The sequence below is a fragment of the Mizuhopecten yessoensis genome, unplaced genomic scaffold (assembly GCF_002113885.1).
Source record: "Mizuhopecten yessoensis strain PY_sf001 unplaced genomic scaffold, ASM211388v2 scaffold5971, whole genome shotgun sequence".
NCBI lineage: Eukaryota > Metazoa > Mollusca > Bivalvia > Pectinida > Pectinidae > Mizuhopecten > Mizuhopecten yessoensis.
Genome location: NW_018406315.1, coordinates 274,183 through 294,181, shown reverse-complemented (window position 1 = coordinate 294,181; position 19,999 = coordinate 274,183). Strand labels below are relative to the sequence as shown.

Genomic DNA, 19,999 nt, shown 5'->3' with positions numbered 1-19,999 from the left:
TGATACATTAAGTGCTGACTGTGGACATGTAACACTAGTTATAGTTAATAGGTTTTTGTATTAATGGCTGATGACCTGATACATTAAGTGCTGACTGTGGACATGTAACACTAGTTATAGTTAATAGGTTATTGTATTAATGGCTGATGACCTGATACATTAAGTGCTGACTGTGGACATGTAACACTAGTTATAGTTAATAGGTTATTGTATTAATGGCTGATGACCTGATACATTAAGTGCTGACTGTGGACATGTAACACTAGTTATAGTTAGTAGGTTATCATATTAATGGCTGATGACCTGATACATTAAGTGCTGACTGTGGACATGAAACACTCACAGGTTGGTTTTGTCTTGCTTTGTGACGTTGCACCTCCTCCTGACAAAAGCGTATGGCCTGTTCCAAAACTTCCTCATCCTCCAACACCTAGCAAGATTATCACAAAAGGTCAAAGTTAACACACAAAGACTTTGAGAATTTGTTTGATAACCATCTGAAGGACACTATTTACAATAATTACTGATAATGACTTTTAAAATAACTCTTTTGGGAAAGTTTATATATGTTAACCAGTGACAATATAATATTTTTATTCTATGTTTTGTGATATGGACTTAGAGGCTTTCAGCCTGCGTCCATTCTTTTTCAATTAAATTCAATTAAAAAAAAGTCAAAATTACCACACAAAGTAATCTTCACAATTATATTATTTTTGCCAAATACACTTTCCAACACTAATTACTGAATTTTATGGCTTATGACAAATTGTTTGGTCCTGGCCTGGAACTGTCCTAAGAACATTTAAATGTACAACACAGAAGCCAGTAGTAAGTTATATGTAGTCATATACATGTTGACGATATCACTATGTATTCTCGACTTTTTAACTTAAATAATTTAGATGTCATTATAACTACATAATGATTAATGATAAGCAATAACCTTAATTGCTACATTACAATTTAAACAAAATACAAATAACTATTGCTGCTCTCTTCAATGTTGCCCCAAAGTGATGCCTCTCTATGATGCCACCTCCTGTAGTATGGTGCCTCTCTATGATGCCACCTCATGTAGTATGGTGCCTCTCTATAATGCCACCTCCTGTAGTATGGTACCTCTCTATAATGCCACCTCGTGTAGTATGGTGCCTATCTATGATGCCACCTCCTGTAGTATGGTGCCTCTCTATGATGCCACCTCCTGTAGCATGGTGCCTCTCTATGATGCAATCTCCTGTAGTATGGTGCCTCTCTATGATGCCACCTCCTGTAGTATGGTACCTCTCTATGACGCAACATCCTGTAGTATGTTGATGTAATATAAAGCCTACCTTTTTACCCATGACAGCCCTGTAGGTGTCCTTCTACTCTGTATTATCAGCTGCTGATGTAATATGAAGCCTACCTTTTTACCCATCACAGCCCTGTAGGTGTCCGTCTACTCTGTATTATCAGCTGTTGATGTAATATAAAGACTACCTTTTTACCCATGACAGCCCTGTAGGCGTCCTTCTACTCTCTATTATCAGCTGTTGATGTAATATGAAGCCTACCTTTTTACCCATGACGGCCCTGTAGGGGTCCGTCTACTCTGTATTCTCAGCTGTTGATGTAATATAAAGACTACCTTTTTACCCATGACAGCCCTGTAGGCGTCCTTCTACTCTCTATTATCAGCTGTTGATGTAGTATAAAGCCTACCTTTTTACCCATGACAGCCTTGTAGGGGTCCTTCTACTCTCTATTATCAGCTGTTGATGTAATATGAAGCCAACCTTTTTACCCATGACAGCCCTGTAGGTGTCCTTCTACTCTGTATTATCAGCTGTTGATGTAATATGAAGCCTAACTTTTTACCCATGACGGCCCTGTAGGTGTCCGCCTACTCTGTATTCTCAGCTGTTGATGTAATATAAAGACTACCTTTTTACCCATGACAGCCCTGTAGGCGTCCTTCTACTCTCTATTATCAGCTGTTGATGTAATATGAAGCCTGCCTTTTTACCCATGACAGCCCTGTAGGTGTCCTTCTACTCTCTATTGTCAGCTGTTGATGTAGTATAAAGCCTACCTTTTTACCCATGACAGCCCTGTAGGTGTCCTCCAGGAGTTCATTAGCCTCGATGGTTTGACTGATATCCATCTTAAAGGATATGTAGTTGTACACCTTGTACACTTCCATTAGACATTTAACAGCCTTGGCGTGGTTATTAGAGCGTCGGAGCTCAGACATGCGTCCTTTGATGGCATCAAGGCAGTACTGGTGAGCCAGACGTGCAAACTTGACCCTCTCGGCATCACGCATGTACTTCCTGTGTAACAGAACAGCACACAGATACTAGTTACACCCTTCATCAATGAAACTTAAATATACTTTTGAGATGAAAAAGCATTATTGTATCTATTTTTAAAATACTTGCCATCTCAAATGAACTTCCATTGTCTAACATTATTAGCAGCATGTTTGTATAATATGTCATCAATAAAGAACTTGTCAAGATGTCATTAATGATGAAATCCTAATTCACACTTGGCGACATTGAAATTTACTAAATGAAATTAAATTTGTGCACCATAGAACCTTTAAAATGTGTAAATTTTTAAAATAAAACCCTTATACAATGTACAATATCCTAGGTCTGCTCACACAGGTCTTTACAGTACATGATCCAAACAGAATTCCAACCCATATCAACTGTACTAATCCTATTTGCAGTAGTGACTTACTTTCCAGAATCAGGGTCCCTACTGAGCTGGATAAAGATACTGTGTAGTTTGGGGACGTCCTTCTGCTCTTTGAGAACTTTGAGGAGAAGTTTGACTGACCGGGTCAGATGTGACGGGAAGCCGCCGGAACGGTCAATCTCATCAACTGGAATTTTCCACACACCCTGACCAACACAATATTTCAGTAAATACTATGTAACAACATGAAATAACTGGGAGATGACACCAATGCATGCTCTCACGATTACAAGGGGTAGTTGGAAAATACAGAAAATAATAAAGTCAGGTTTTCAAAGCTTGTTATAATTCTTACCGTTGTTTATAAAAAATAACAGTACATGTAATTCTTTTGTGTGTGCCTTTTTTTATTATGTTCAGCTGGTAGATTTCTGTTAGGCATTTTCATATTTTACTAATGCTATGCTCGCCAATACACTTGTAGGACTAGTACTCTGCCCTCGTATGCCAAACACGTTCTCAAGTTAATGCATAGGAAGTAGAATGCATACTTAATAGTCTGTATGACTCACACACAGGAAGTAGAATGCATACTTAATAGTCTGTATGACTCACACACAGGAAGTAGAATGCATACTTAATAGTCTGTATGACTCACACATAGGAACTTGACAGTGAAATTAAACACATTTGTTAAAGTAAACACTTCATTTTCTTCCTGCTCATCCCTGATACACATCATGATGTTTACACATAATTTGATAAGGAAAATAGAAAATGGTTGGAACACAAACACTGAAGAAGAATCAGTTACAGAGTTTTGTCCTTGGGTTAGTTATCACTAAAACAAAGCATGTTGAGCCCCTCATTAAATCAATCAACTACATTGAAGAGGATATCAAAAACATGGAGTTTGAGATTTTTTTATTTTTTTTTCGGTTGGATCACAACGTCACTAGTTCTTGTACCACTGCTCACAATACAAACAAGAACTTCCCATTACATCCCAAGGGTAGGCGATAACAGGGTACCTGTACCTGTATGTAAGTCCAAGGGGATTGACATACATATGTACATGGACAAATACAACTAGAACTGTAAGCCAAAGGCTAACTAATACCCCCGCTCCTATATAAACCAGCACTGTAAGCCAAAGGCTAACTAATCCCCCCGCTCCTATATAAACAATAACTGTAAGCCAAAGGCTAAATAATACCCCCGCTCCTATATAACCCAGAACTGTAAGCTAAAGGCTAACTAATACCGCCGCGCCTATATAAACCAGAACTGTAAGCTAAAGCTTACTAATGCAAAGCAATAAAGTCTCCCACCACTGGCACCAGTAATGAGTTAATCACCATTTAAAAAAAAAAAAAAAATCGCACAAAGGAGCATAACTGCAACAAAAAGGGTCGAAATCCCAAATTACAACTACATAAGATACTGATCATTCATGCAAAGTTTCAATGAAATCCACCTGTTAGTTAAGGAGGAGTTGCGCGGACAATTATTTCACACAAAGGGGCATAACTCCATCAAAAAGGGTCCAAATCCCAAATAAAAATGCCGGTGCACAACTACATAAAATACTGTTCAATCATGCAAAGTTTCAATGAAATCCAACTGTTCGTTAAGGAGGAGTTATGCGGACAAGTATTTCGCAAAAAGGGGCATAACTCCATCCAAAAGGGTCGAAATCCCAAATTAAAATGCCGGTGCACAACTACATAAGATACTGATCCTTCATGCAAAGTTTCAATGAAATCCACCTGTTCGTTAAGGAGGAGTTGCGCGCGCGGACAAGTATTTCGCAAAAAGGGGCATAACTCCATCAAAAAGGGTCAAAATCCCAAATTAAAATGCCGGTGCACAACTTTATAATATACGGATCATTCATGCAAAATTGCAATGAAATCCACCTGTTCGTTAAGGAGGAGTTGCGCGCGCGGACAAGTATTTCGCAAAAAGGGGCATAACTCCATCAAAAAGGGTCAAATCCCAAATCAAAATGCCGGTGCACAACTACATAAAATACTGATCATTCATGCAAAGTTTCAATGAAATCCACCTGTTAATTAAGGAGGAGTTTTCCGGAAAAGTTACTGCGGACGACAGACATCCAGACAGGGTGATTCCAGTATACCCCCCCCTAACTTCGTTACGGGGGTATAATTATTCTCAAGGATTTGAGATGGTTGTGATATGTACCTGGAAGAAGTTGCTGGGTTTCCTGTCCACAAACAGTCCCTGGGCAGGCATGTGTGCCATCATCTTCCAGTCAGGGTTGCCAAGCAACAGGTCATGGGCATATTGCAAATTCTGAAGGCATAAACATTAACACAAGTTGTTTGTTGTTACAGGTAGTTATTGTAGAAAGATGTCTAGAGGTAGACATTTTATATGAGGTTGGCTAATTCGAATATGCTGTACAACCTTTCACAAACCAATCCATTATTTTGTAGAACTGTCTCTATGCAAGACAGTAACCTCGTCAGTATGTATGTAAGATTTACTTTGGTAAAAATAGTCACTCAGCTAGCAAGACTTACCTTGTGGTGAAATAGTCACTCAGTAAGTAAGACTTACCTTGTGGTAAAATAGTCACTCGGTAAGTAAGACTTACCTTGTGGTAGGGAGAGTAGATGTAGGTGTAGGCCAGTCTGTACAGAGACTTGTAGTGAGTGGGAAAGCGTGACAGACACAGACACAGAGCTGCCATACACTGCTCTATCAGCTGTTTGTGAAACTTGGCACTCCCTGGCTTATCACTGACAGGGGCTCCTTTGCTTTTCGTGCTTTCGGTGCTCTTTTTGTCTTTCTTAACTCCTTTTTTCTCCACTCCAGTTGGAACTACTTTCACATTGTCTACTTTCTCTTTGCTACTTTCCCTTTCCTTTGTGTTTTTATCTTTCAGATCATCTGGGACGATTCCTTCACTGCCCTTATGTTTAATTTCGGACTCCTTCACCAACGTCCCACCCTCCTTAGTACCAGAGTTTGGACTGTCTGACTTGACAACTTCAGTCACTGGCGTCTGATTTTCATCCTTGTTATCCACATCCATTTTCTCATCATCCGCTCTTTCACCTGTTCCAACTGTAGATGCCATATCAATGACAACAATTTTCACATTGTCTAACTTTTGTTCTTTGCTAGTTGTCAAATCTACCTTATCAACTTCCATTTCCACATCATCTGCCCTTTGTCCTTGGCAGGTTATAGAATCTATTTTAGCTTCATCCATTTTTTCATCATCTGCTTTAAGTTCCTTGTTGGTTGTAGATTCTTCTTCAATAACGGTAATTTTCTCATCATCCGCTTTTTGTTCCTGGTTGGTTGTAGATTCTATTTCAGGAGCTTCCATTTTCTTAACGCCCACTCTTTGTTCCTGGTTGGTTGTAGACTCTGTTTTATTGCCAATAATATTTTTCTGCAGATTTTGTGCAAAATTTCCTGCTTCATCATTAGAAGTGAATTCTTCATCTTTTTCAAAGGTGGTTGTATTTTCGTCCTTTTTTCTCCTATCCACATCTTTAATGTCATCGACATCCATATTACTTTCCCTATTACAGATGTTTGGTTGGCAATCCGCTCCACTTTTCACAGGTTGGTTAACATCTTCAGACTTCTCATCCATTGACAAAGGCTCTTTCTTGTCATCTGGATTCTGATTGGACAACACTGTTTCAATCTTTTTCTCCTTGACATCAATGCTATCCTGATTCTGATTGGCTGAATCAGAATGTGTTGAATTCTTTGGACTGAGGTTAGAAGAGACAGATGTCAAGTCCTCCTTCATACCTACAGAACTAATGGTGTCCTGCTGTGAGTGAACTTTTAGTCCTGTATCTGCGTCTGACATAAAGATTTGGGAGGAGGGTGACTGTGATCTTGAAGCTTTCAAGGGTGAACTTAGACTCTTCTCTGGCGAACTTTCTGAGATGATGTCATCAGGAATAATCTTTTTTGACAAAAACTGGTTAAACTGGGCCAGAAATCCACCCGATTTTGATAAAGAATCGCCAGATTTTGACAAGGAATCAGCAGCTGATCTGCTGGGGGAACCAAGGGAATCTGGGATAGAGTCTGAAGAACCAGACAGGTAGGAATCATCCAAACTTTCACCCAATTCATCATCATCATCTGACAGACTGCTCACAGATTTCTGATCCTTTCTAGGTTTGGATTCTGTTTCCATGCCTACTACAGACTGTCCTTGTTCGTATTTTGACACAAGGTCTCCCTCTAGTTCCTGAGCCATTCTCTCTCTCAGCCCTTTGGACAGTGATAACTCACTTGGATCTGAAACCAAATTATATTGGAACAAATTAAAGTAATATACAGTCAAGTATAAGCCCAAATAACACCACCCTGGGGCCTTTTGGTTATTTAGAAGGAATTGTTTTACAGATTGTTTTAAACATCTGACCCCTTTGACATTGAAATTGGGTCAATGCCATTCATTTGAACACACTTTATAGCCCTTCTTCTAAGCTAGCTATAGCTACTGGCCAGTGACCAAATATAATTACCCTGGGACTTTTGGTTATTGAGAAAATGTTGTATGAATATTTTAGAAATCTTAAAATTACTCGTTAAAAGTACGTGTACACTACGTACCAATCGGTGCTCCTCCCTCTTGGTCCTCTGGCAGATTCATGTCACCATATTGCCTCGTCTCCGATTCCATACTCTCGTTTCCTTGACTTAACTCTCGTACAACAGAGTGGAGGGATTTCTCATCTTCCTGCTGGTCAAAACCACCTTCCTTAAGATCACTAGACTTGACATCTGTAGTTTGACCTTCATCCTGTTGGATGATGTCAGTTGACTTTTTATCATCACTAGATGTCTTTTTGTCATGGTCTGTGGGTAAATATTCAGAAAGTAGAGCCTCCACATCAAACTCAGAGAGAGAAGAATCGTCGTCTTTATCCATTTTTTGGCCATCAACTTTGTCCTCAGACAGGATTTTATCCTCCTCAGCAGAAACTTCCATTGCATTATCATTAGACTTTTCTTCTTGAGAAGACACTTTCATGACCTTGTCAACATATTTGTCCTTGGTTCCGATCACAACATCAGCACTATCACCTCTATCCAATAGGTGTGTGTCCCCCTTAACATCAAAGCCAAATGAAGCTTGTTTTACAATGCCAGTGACTTCATCTAAAAAGAAACCATCCCCCTCAGACTCCTTATCGACAGCCGTGTCACCTTGCCCTTGCTCTGGTACAGCTGACTTTTCCACAGTTGTAGCCGAGTCCACTTCCTCTTTTTCCTTATCAACAGATTCTGCTACAGTCAAATGTTCATCAAGATTTTCAGCCGATAATTCCATCATGCTCCCAGCAGTTGCATTAGAAGGGTCAACTACCTGAACCTCTCTGTGTGTAACCATAGAAACTGGTTTAGGAGTCGTGACCTGGTCAAAGTCAGAGGTTGCTGAGTCAGTGGCTGAGCCCTCCACCATGCTTTTCTGCTTAGAGTAAGTGTGATCCATCGGCATGACCTTTGACCTTTTCCCCCCAGTTTTAGTTCCTTGTCCAACAGGTAACAGCGTACCATCTAGAGTGGCTGTGCTGCAAACAGAAAAGAAAATTATCCTCATTTTAGAGAAGAAATCTTTTTTGTAGTGAAATCAATCAGAACATAAATGAGGCATTTTCTAAGTTTTGCATCAAAAACCAAATTTCTATCAAATTATATGGGGATAGCTCTGCAATTTGAGATTTACAACAGTGTCATGATTATAATGTCCAAAATTGGGTTTAATTAGGAATGCAAAGCAGAGATTTTAATTCCAAATTGATTAGCTAGCATTTGATTTCTTTCCTGTCAGATAAAAGAATGAGCTATGGAAGATAAGAACATCTTGTGAATGACATACATACCAAAAAAACAATATGTATAATTATCTGTCATATACTGGCTGCAGTTCAGATTGGACTATTTATCCCACCTGTCGATTTTCCCTCTCAACACTGCACCTACCCTCACATTTCTCACAACACAATACTCATCACTAATTTCATATACTCTACTTCCCTTCTGATGTTTTACCCCAACACTTCACTCCACATTTCTCGGATTTCCCCCAAAGGTTCTTGTTTCTCCTGACACTGTGCTTACCTCTCCTGTCGTCTTTCCTGACACCGGGCAAAGGGACTATTAGCAGCCTCTTTTATATAACGCTGGAAGAGCTGCAGATCTGACTCCAGTACAGTTTTGTTCTTCAGCAAGATCTTCATGATGGACACATGGATACGGTAGAACATCTGTCCAGACATTAAAAGTGAGCTAAGAGTTCAGTAAACTTGAGATAATTATTTTATAGTCAAACAATGACGATTATGAAGATGAAACTAGTACATATTTTCAATTATCAGTACCAATGATGAAGAGGTATAATAAACCACCTTGGAATAGACAAAACACACACAATAGACAAAACACACACAATAGACAGAACACACACAATAGACAAAACACACACAATAGACAAAACACACACAATAGACAAAACACACACAATAGACAAAGCACACAATAGACAAAACACACACAATAGACAAAACACACACAATAGACAAAACACACACAATAGACAAACACACACATAATAGACAAAACACATACAATAAACAAAACACACACAATAGACAAAACACACAATAGACAAAACACACACAATAGACAAAGCACACAATAGACAAAACACACACAATAGACAATAGACAAAGCACACAATAGACAAAACCCACACAATAGACAGAACACACATGATAGACAAAACACACACAATAGACAAAGCACACAATAGACAAAACACACACAATAGACAAAACACATACAATAAACAAAACACACACAAAAGACAAAACACACAAAATAGACAAACACACACATAATAGACAAAACACAAACAATAAACAAAACACACACAATAGACAAACACACACATAATAGACAAAACACATACAAAAAACAAAACACACACAATAGACAAAACGCACACAATAGACAATAGACAAAGCACACAATAGACAAACCACACACAATAGACAAAGCACACAATAGGCAAAACACACACAATAGACAGAACACACATGATAGACAAAACACACAAAATAGACAAAGCCCACAATAGACAAAACACACACAATAGAAAAAGCGCACAATAGACAAAACACACACAATAGAAACAGCACACAATAGACAAAACACACACAACAGACAAAACACACACAATAGACAAAGCCCACAAAAGACAAAACAAACACAATAGACAATAGACAAAACACACACAAAAGACAAAGCACACAATAGACAAAACACCCACAATAGACAAAGCACCCAATAGACAAAACGCACACAATAGACAAACACACACATAATAGCCAAAACACATACAATAAACAAAACACACACAAAAGACAAAACACACACAATAGACAAACACAAACATAATAGACAAAACACATACGATAAACAAAACACACACAATAGACAAACACAAACATAATAGACAAAACACATACGATAAACAAAACACACACAATAGACAAACACACACATAATAGACAAAACACATACAAAAAACAAAACACACACAATAGACAAAACACATACAATAAACAAAACACCCACAATAGACAAAACACACAATAGACAAAACACACACAAGAGACAAAGCACACAATAGACAAAACACAGAATAGACAAAACACACACAATAGACAACAGACAAAACACACACAATAGACAAAACACAAAATAGTCAAAACACACACAATAGACAAACACACACATAATAGACAAAACATATACAATAAACAAAACACACACAATAGGCAAAACACACACAATAGACAGAACACACATGATAGACAAAACACACACAATAGACAAACACAAACATAATAGACAAAACACATACGATAAACAAAACACACACAATAGACAAAACACACATAAAAGACAAAACACACAAAATAGACAAACACACACATAATAGACAAAACACATACAATAAACAAAACACCCACAATAGACAAAACACACAATAGACAAATCACACACAATAGACAAAGCACACAATAGGCAAAACACACACAATAGACAGAACACACATGATAGACAAAACACACACAAAAGACAAAACACACACAATAGACAAAGCACCCAATAGACAAAACGCACACAATAGACAAAGCACGCAATAGACAGAACACACATGATAGACAAAACACACACAATAGACAAACCACACAATAGACAAAACCCACACAATAGACAGAACACACATGATAGACAAAACACACACAAAAGACAAAACACACACAATAGACAGAACACACATGATAGACAAAACACACACAATAGACAAACACAAACATAATAGACAAAACACATACGATAAACAAAACACACACAATAGACAAAACACAAAATAGTCAAAACACACACAATAGACAAAGCACAAAATAGACAAAACACACACAATAGACAATAAACAAAGCACACAATAGACAAAACCCACACAATAGACAAAACACACAATAGACAAAGCACACACAATAGACAAAGCACACAATAGGCAAAACACACACAATAGACAGAACACACACGATAGACAAAACACACACAAAAGACAAAACACACACAATAGACAAAGCGCACAATAGACAAAGCACACACAATAGACAAAGCACACAATACACAAAACACACACAATAGACAAAGCACCCAATAGACAAAACGCACACAATAGACAAACACACACATAATAGACAAAACACATACAATAAACAAAACACACACAATAGACAAAACACACACAATAGACAGAACACACACGATAGACAAAACACACACAATAGACAAAGCACGCAATAGACAAAACACACACAATAGACAAAACACACACAATAGACAAACACACACATAATAGACAAAACATATACAATAAACAAAACACACACAATAGACAAAACACACACAATAGACAAAACACACAATAGACAAAACACACACAATAGACAAAGCACACAATAGAAAAAACACACAATAGACAAAACACACACAATAGACAAAACACACACAATAGACAAAACACACACAATAGACAAAGCACACAATAGAGAAAAAACACACAATAGACAAAACACACACAATAGACAAAACACACACAATAGACAAAACACACACAATAGACAAAACACACACAATAGACAAAGCACACAATAGAAAAAACACACAATAGACAAAACACACACAATAGACAAAACACACACAATAGACAAAACACACACAATAGACAAAGCACACAATAGAAAAAACACACAATAGACAAAACACACACAATAGACAAAACACACACAATAGACAAAGCACACAATAGAAAAAACACACAATAGACAAAACACACACAATAGACAAAACACACACAATAGACAATAGAGAAAAAACACACAATAGACAAAACACACACAATAGACAAAACACACACAATAGACAAAACACACAATAGACAAAACACACACAATAGACAAAACACACACAATAGAAATAGACAAAGCACACAACAGACAAAACACACACACACACATAATAGACAAATAGACAAAACACACACAATAGACAAAGCACACAATAAACAAAACACACACAATAGACAAAACACACAATAGACAAAACACACACAATATACGAAAAACACACAATAGAAAAAAAAAACACAATAGACAAAACACACACAATAGACAAAACACACACAATGGACAAAACACACACAATAGACAAAGCACACAATAGACAAAACACACACAATAGACAAAACACACACAATAGACAAAATACACACACTAGACAAAATACACAAAATAGACAAAGCACACAATAGACAAAGCACACAATAGACAAAGCACACAATAGACAAAATACACACAATAGACAAAACAGACAATAGACAAAACACACACAATAGACAAAGCACATAATAGACAAAACACACACAATAGACAAAACACACACAATAGACAAAACTCACACAATAGACAATGTATCTATGATTAAGTCTCATGCATTGAAGACTGACAAAGACTACAGCTGAACAATTTTATTTACCTCGAGAGATTCCACAGCCAGATGTGGGGTAGTGTAGGCGTAAACGATCTTCTTGGGGAATGTGGCGTTCTCCTCATACAGATAGTTAGCTGCCTGTGTAGACACATTGTAAATCATTAGTAAAATCTCTCATCAGAATATACATTTTAAACCTGTTCCATTTTTCATCATAATAAAAACCCATTTCTTTAATTTTGCAACTTTAAAATTGATTCAGCAAAATTTCAAGATCAAGAAGGGGTAGGAGTACCCCAAGATTTTCCCCCTCCCCACCCATTCTGCTCCTAAACAAGAGGCCCAATGGGCCTGCATCGCTCACCTGGTATAAAACTCACACTTGTAACCTTAAAAGTGATCTAAAATAAAGCTACAGGCAAAATATCAGTATTTATGATTAAAATTCATTCAAAAGAACCTGTTATTTTTTTTTTTAACATTTCACCCCTGTGATTGAAAGTCGAACAAAGTCATTATGTTGAACACATTGTATAGCCTTTCATCTCAGGATGCAACTTGCAAAGTATAAACATCCTGGGACCCATGGTTATTCAGAAGAGGTTGTTTAAAGATTTTAAACAAATTTGACCCCTGTGACCTTGAATATAAGTCAAAGTCATTCACTTTAACAAACATAGTAGTCCTTGATCCCAGCATATGCTACTAACTAAATATCAACATCCTGAGCCTTTTGGTTATTCAGAACAAGTTGTTGAAATATTTTAAACATATTTGCTCCTTGTGACCTTGAATATGATTCAAGGTCATACATTTAAACAAACTTGGTAGCCCTTGATCCTAGTATGCTACTGACTAAATATCATCACCCAGGGCATTTTGGTTATTCAGAAGAAGTTGTTTAAAGTTTTTAACATATTTGACCCCTGTGACCTTGAATATGGGTGAAGGTCATTCATTTGAACAAACTTTGTAGCACTTCATCTCAGCATGCTACTGGCTAAATATCATCACCCTGAGCATTTTGGTTATTCAGAAGAAGTTGTTTAAAGGTTTTTTAATACAATTGACCCCTGTGACCTTGAATATAATTGAAGGTCATTCATTTGAACAAACTTGGTAGCCCTTCACCCAAGCATGCTACTGGCCATATATCAACTCCCTGGGCATTTTGGTTATTGAGAAGAAGATGTTTAAAAGTTTTTGACATATTTGACCCCTGTGACCTTGAAAATAGGTGAAGGTCATTAATTTTAACAAACTTTGTAGCCCTTCATCCAAGTTTGCTACCGGCCAAATATCGACACCCTAGGCCTTTCGGTTATTAAGAAGAAGTCGTTTAAAGTAAAATATTGACGCCGGACGACGGACGGACGGACGACAGACGGACGGACGGACGGACGACGGACGCCGCGCCACGGCATAAGCTCACTTGGCACTTCGTGCCAGGTGAGCTAAAAAACCTTCAAGATTCACAATTAATGATCCTCAGTTTCATGGTAACTTGCTAGAATTTTAAAAACATCCTTGAATATAGGTTTATGAAGGATGCATCGTTTTGATGACAACTATACTTGTAGTATAATAAATCCTTCATTACAATATTTCTGGGGACTACCACAGTCATTCAGTACATCACATTAAAACTTATGAGATTCTTCAACCTGTATACCTTTTTGTAATTTTCAAGGTACTCCTTGGGAGGTTTTCTCATCTTTTCCAGACACTTAGCCATCATGTAGTGTTGTAGCCATTCCTCTTCATTCTCCTCACTCTCACACTCACTCGCTTTCTTATAACAATTAAATGCAGTCTGCAACATCTCCTGTCGGCTGTCTGATGCAATCTGCTCTAGTTCCGCAGTCAATGGAAACCAATTTTTCTACAAGAGAAATGTTCAATTCCTTCCTTTTTAACATTATTATTTTATTATTATTTTTTATACATTGTGTGTAACTTGACCACAGGTTGTACAGCTCTGGAATCTCATGTAGATTTTATATATTGATACTTCTAGTATCGACAAAAACGTTTTGTAAAGTTTAACTGCTAGTTAAGTCATACAATTTCACAGTACAGTTCAAGAAATGATATAATATAAAGTTTTGGTTAGTATAGGTCTTGAGTTGGCCATTGGCATTTAAGGAAAAAAAACTGAAGATAATCACCTAGCGATTACATATTTTTGATGTGTGACTACAGTGAAGTATTCCTCCTTACCCATTTAAGCTGCCGTGAGGCGTGGGAGTGGAGCTGATATGCCAATGAACCGTATTCTATCCACAGTTTTGCGTTGCAATCATCAATTTCAACAGCTCTTCGGAAACAACGAAGAGCTCCGATAGATTTCCTGTAAATTGGCATGTCCATCTTCAGGGCTGTCTAAAATTTATAATACAACAGATGTAATATAATACAACAGACTGACGTAATATACCAGAGTCACTCACCCTGTCTGCAATTCATAATACAACAGATGTAATATACCAGTTATATAACCTTAACTAGACACTGGTTCACAGACTTCACTTTGATAACCTTTACTAGACACTGGTTCACAGACTTCACTTTGATAACCTTAACTAGACACTGGTTCACAGACTTCACTTTGATAACCTTAACTAGACACTGGTTCACAGACTTCACTTTGATAACCTTAACTAGACACTGGTTCACAGACTTCACTTTGATAACCTTAACTAGACACTGGTTCACAGACTTCACTTTGATAACCTTAACTAGACACTGGTTCACAGACTTCACTTTGATAACCTTAACTAGACACTGGTTCACAGACTTCACTTTGATAACCTTAACTAGACACTGGTTCACAGACTTCACTTTGATAACCTTAACTAGACACTGGTTCACAGACTTCACTTTGATAACCTTAACTAGACACTGGTTCACAGACTTCACTTTGATAACCTTAACTAGACACTGGTTCACAGACTTCACTTTGATAACCTTAACTAGACACTGGTTCACAGACTTCACTTTGATAACCTTAACTAGACACTGGTTCACAGACTTCACTTTGATAACCTTTACTAGACACTGGTTCACAGACTTCACTTTGATAACCTTAACTAGACACTGGTTCACAGACTTCACTTTGATAACCTTAACTAGACACTGGTTCACAGACTTCACTTTGATAACCTTTACTAGACACTGGTTCACAGACTTCACTTTGATAACCTTTACTAGACACTGGTTCACAGACTTCACTTTGATAACCTTAACTAGACACTGGTTCACATACTTTCAATAGGTTATAAGAGATTTGAGAGTCAGACAGAAAAAATATGTAGAAACAAAAGATTTAAGACCTTTGAGTTTTAGTCAATGTTTCAATTTACAAAGTTTCCCCTTATATGTATGCTTGAGGTAAAGTCAGACCAATGTCAAGAGTTACCAGAGGTACACTCAGAACAAACAACAGTACACTCAGAACAAATAACAGTACATTCAGAGCAAACAACTGTACACTCAGAACAAACAACAGTACACTCAGACCAAACAACAGTACGCTCAGAACAAACAACAGTACACTCGGAACAAAAAACAGTACACCCAGAACAAATAACAGTACACCCCGAACAAACAACAGTACACTCAGAACAAACAGTACACTCAGAGCAAACAACAGTACACTCAGAACTGTACACTCAGAACAAACAACAGTACACTCAGAACAAACAATGGTACACTCAGAACAAACAACAGTACACTCAGAAGAAATAATGTTACACTCAGAACAAACAACTGTACACTCAGAACAAACAACAGTACACTCAGAACAAACAACAGTACACTCAGAACAAACAACAGTACACTCAGAACAAACAACGGTACACTCAGTACAAACAACGTTAATTGCAGCAAACACTCTTATCTAGGCAATTTTTCTTATAAAGGGTCAGCAAAATGTTTTCTGTAAACTTCAAAATGTTTTCTGTAAACTTCGAAATGTTTTCTGTAAACTTCACAATGTTTCTGGTTCTATCGTACCTTGGTGACTCAATTGTCTCAATATATCACTGAATATTTGCTAAGTAAGAATCCGAATAAAAAACAAGTTAACAAACAAGTTAACATTATAACATAACATTCATCAACAACAGTTGTTAACATTTTCAACTTCAGGAGAAACCAACTATGATGATTAAGAAATTACCGTATAAAAAATAGACATGTTCAGCACATGTGTATTATTTGTGTAAGTTTCAAAAGTTAAGATTACCTTTTCAAATTTTGTGTCTTAACATCAATTCATAATATTGGTTTTTCCTTTTTATATATTTTATATTGATGTAAAACCACAACTTACCACTCAGTTATAAAACAAATGTGTAATAACAATCACCATGGATACGACTCGAAATTAAACACTGATATAAAACAAATGTGTAATAACAATCACCATGGATATGACCCGAAATTAAAGCCCTGATGGGGGGATGAATTATGATATTTTTGAATGCAGCATACATTAGTATATGATATAATTTTCCTCCATTACAGTGTCAGATATTTTCTAGTCATTTCCACATCAAACAAACTCTTTCTTAAACTGAACTTAAATATATCATGCCTGTTACACTCAGTCAGTCACATACAGTTTAAAATCCACATCAAGAAGTAACTTCAGAACTTCCACAGAAAACTGTATTATTTGACTGAGTTACCTCAGAGTCTTCAGTCTCGACCTGTGTGCACAGATACACAGTTGGTAAAAAATTTCAATTTAATGTAAACATACAAATCCTTCATTGTAATAAGGCTGATAATTGTGAAGTGTAANGGGGGGGGGCGGAACAAAATACGCCCGTCGAAAGCCATATAGTGTTATATACTTTCTTACATTGAAATAAGATCTGCATCATTCTAAGAGTAGTTAGCTGATAAGCTATAAAAATGTAGGAGAAAATCTTCGGACAAAAATCAAATACTGAAATGAACAAAAGGCAATAAATTTTGCAAAATCGTCGAATCAAAATTCTTTTAAAGGAAACACAACTTCATATCATGATTATAATGTATACCAAGTTTCAAAGAGATCTGTTGAAAAATGTAGGAGAAGATCTCCGGACAAAAATCAACTACTGAAATGAACAAAGGGCAATAACTTTTGGAAAAATTGTCAAATCAAAATTCTTTTAAGGGAAACACAACTTCATATCATGATTATAATGTATTCCAAGTTTTAAAGAGATCGGTCTAAAAATGTAGGAGGAGATCTCCGGACAAAAATCAAATACTGAAATGAACAAAGGGCAATAACTTTTGGAAAAATTGTCGAATCGAAATTCTTTTAAGGGAGACACAACTTCATATCATAATTATAATGTATACCAAGTTTCAAATAGATCGGTCGAAAAATGTAGGAGGAGATTGCCGGACAAACAAAGTTTACGACGGACGGACGGATGGACAACGCCATACCATAATACTACCGTCAAATTTGAAGGTCGTATAAAAAGAGTTATCTAGGTGTTTAAGCTAGCAAGGATATTTGTCAGGATTATCCAGGTGTCGATGCTATTAATGAGGTTTTTATGTATTTGACTACGTCAATAATGATTTGAAATATAGTATTTATAGTTCAAATCAAATGTCCATTTCAATTACAGTTACACGAGATTCTATGAGTGATAAACTAAACCTGGATTGGAGATAGATTTATGACCATATGTCTCAGTTAAACATAGGTATTCAGTGACAACCTTTACTTATTAACCTTGCACTTATCACTAATAAAATATGATACTTGTTTAACCACTTAATGAGGTACAGTTGTAACAAAGATATACAAATAAAGCTTACAGGCAAGTGGTAACATAGGAAATATTTCACTTACAGAACTGAGTTTCTGTTCCAACTGACTCATGCGCGCGAGTCCCATGCCTGCCCAGGAGTCCAGACGTGTAGGGTTCATACAAATGTCACTCATGTAGAACCTCACTGCCTTCCTGTTAATGGGTCAACAGTTCACAAATTATTGTCTTTCTTTACACAATGTATAATATCATCTTTATACATTGTATAATATCATCTCTATACATTATATAATATCATCTTTAAACATTGTATATCATCTTTATACAATGTATAATATCATCTTTATACATTGTATAATATCATCTTTATACATTGTATAATATCTTTTTTATACATTGTATATCCTTTTTATACATTGTATAATATCATCTTTATACATTGTTTAATATCAAATTATAATATACTTATTCTTCTTCTGAATATTCCTATTACGTGTGTCAGATTAGGAAACCAATACAATTCTTTGTAAATAAAAACATGGTGTGGTGCCTTTTCTTTTGTCCTGAATTCATCTTACCACTGTTAAATACTCATGATTTACACAATTGTGGTGGTTCAAAAATGATGTTCTGTACAGAATACATCTGTATCAAGTAAACTTACGCCTGTTCTTTGTTCTTGAAATAGTAGTCTGCTAATAAATAGTACAACTCCTTAGAAACAGTTCTGAAATGTAAATCATCAGTTATATACAGTACTGATTACAACATGTTAATCATCACTTATATACAGTACTGATTACAACATGTAAATCATCAGTATTATTGATTATATTGCTGGTAAACCTGTCAGTGACCTGGTCAAAAACAGAGTGACCTACTTTGATATACGACACACCGCCTCACCAAGACGAACCCATACTCCAAGTATAGAGTTCCAGTGACTAGTAGTGAAGGAGATAGAGCCTGGAAAAACTTTTACTTTGATGCAGGTCCAAGGTCAAAATGTAGGTCAGAGTGACTTAATTTTAATATGCGACACACCGTCTCACCAAGTTGAACCCATACCTCTAGTATGAAGTTCCAGTGTCAGGTAGTGTAGGAGAAAGAGCCCAGACAAGATAGCGGAAGGACAAACAGAAGGACGGAAGGACAGAAAGACGGAAGGACGGACCGACACGACACAAAAAATATAGTCCCAGTGGGGGACTAATAAGAGCATTCTAAAACAATGTGTGTTCCAACATTGTGCCCATCATAATTTCATTTCAAATGACTCAAACTTCTCAGCATTTTCCCCTCTCAAAATAACATGTTCAACACTTTATTGATTGTATTAGTACTTCATCTTTCAAAATTTAAAATACTGATGCACATGTCCTACTTCTGGTGAATCTGATTACCTACAACAGATGTACAATGTTGGGGTTTCGTGGAATATT

The 19,999-nt window shown here is 36.7% G+C and overlaps 1 protein-coding gene across 1 annotated transcript in view; it reads right to left on the bottom strand.

The window, feature by feature from the left end:
* LOC110451375 overlaps positions 1-19,999 on the bottom strand; it is a 65,425-nt gene that overhangs the window by 11,213 nt on the left and 34,213 nt on the right. Inside the window, exons 31-42 of the mRNA XM_021499348.1 lie at positions 19,222-19,284; positions 18,638-18,749; positions 14,995-15,156; positions 14,447-14,656; positions 12,820-12,912; positions 8,824-8,969; positions 7,312-8,273; positions 5,315-6,993; positions 4,900-5,010; positions 2,734-2,897; positions 2,078-2,318; positions 344-430 (exon numbers count right to left, since the gene is read on the bottom strand). Coding sequence (XP_021355023.1) covers positions 344-430; positions 2,078-2,318; positions 2,734-2,897; positions 4,900-5,010; positions 5,315-6,993; positions 7,312-8,273; positions 8,824-8,969; positions 12,820-12,912; positions 14,447-14,656; positions 14,995-15,156; positions 18,638-18,749; positions 19,222-19,284 — 4,030 coding nt within the window. The remainder of the gene's footprint in view (positions 1-343; positions 431-2,077; positions 2,319-2,733; positions 2,898-4,899; positions 5,011-5,314; positions 6,994-7,311; positions 8,274-8,823; positions 8,970-12,819; positions 12,913-14,446; positions 14,657-14,994; positions 15,157-18,637; positions 18,750-19,221; positions 19,285-19,999) is intronic.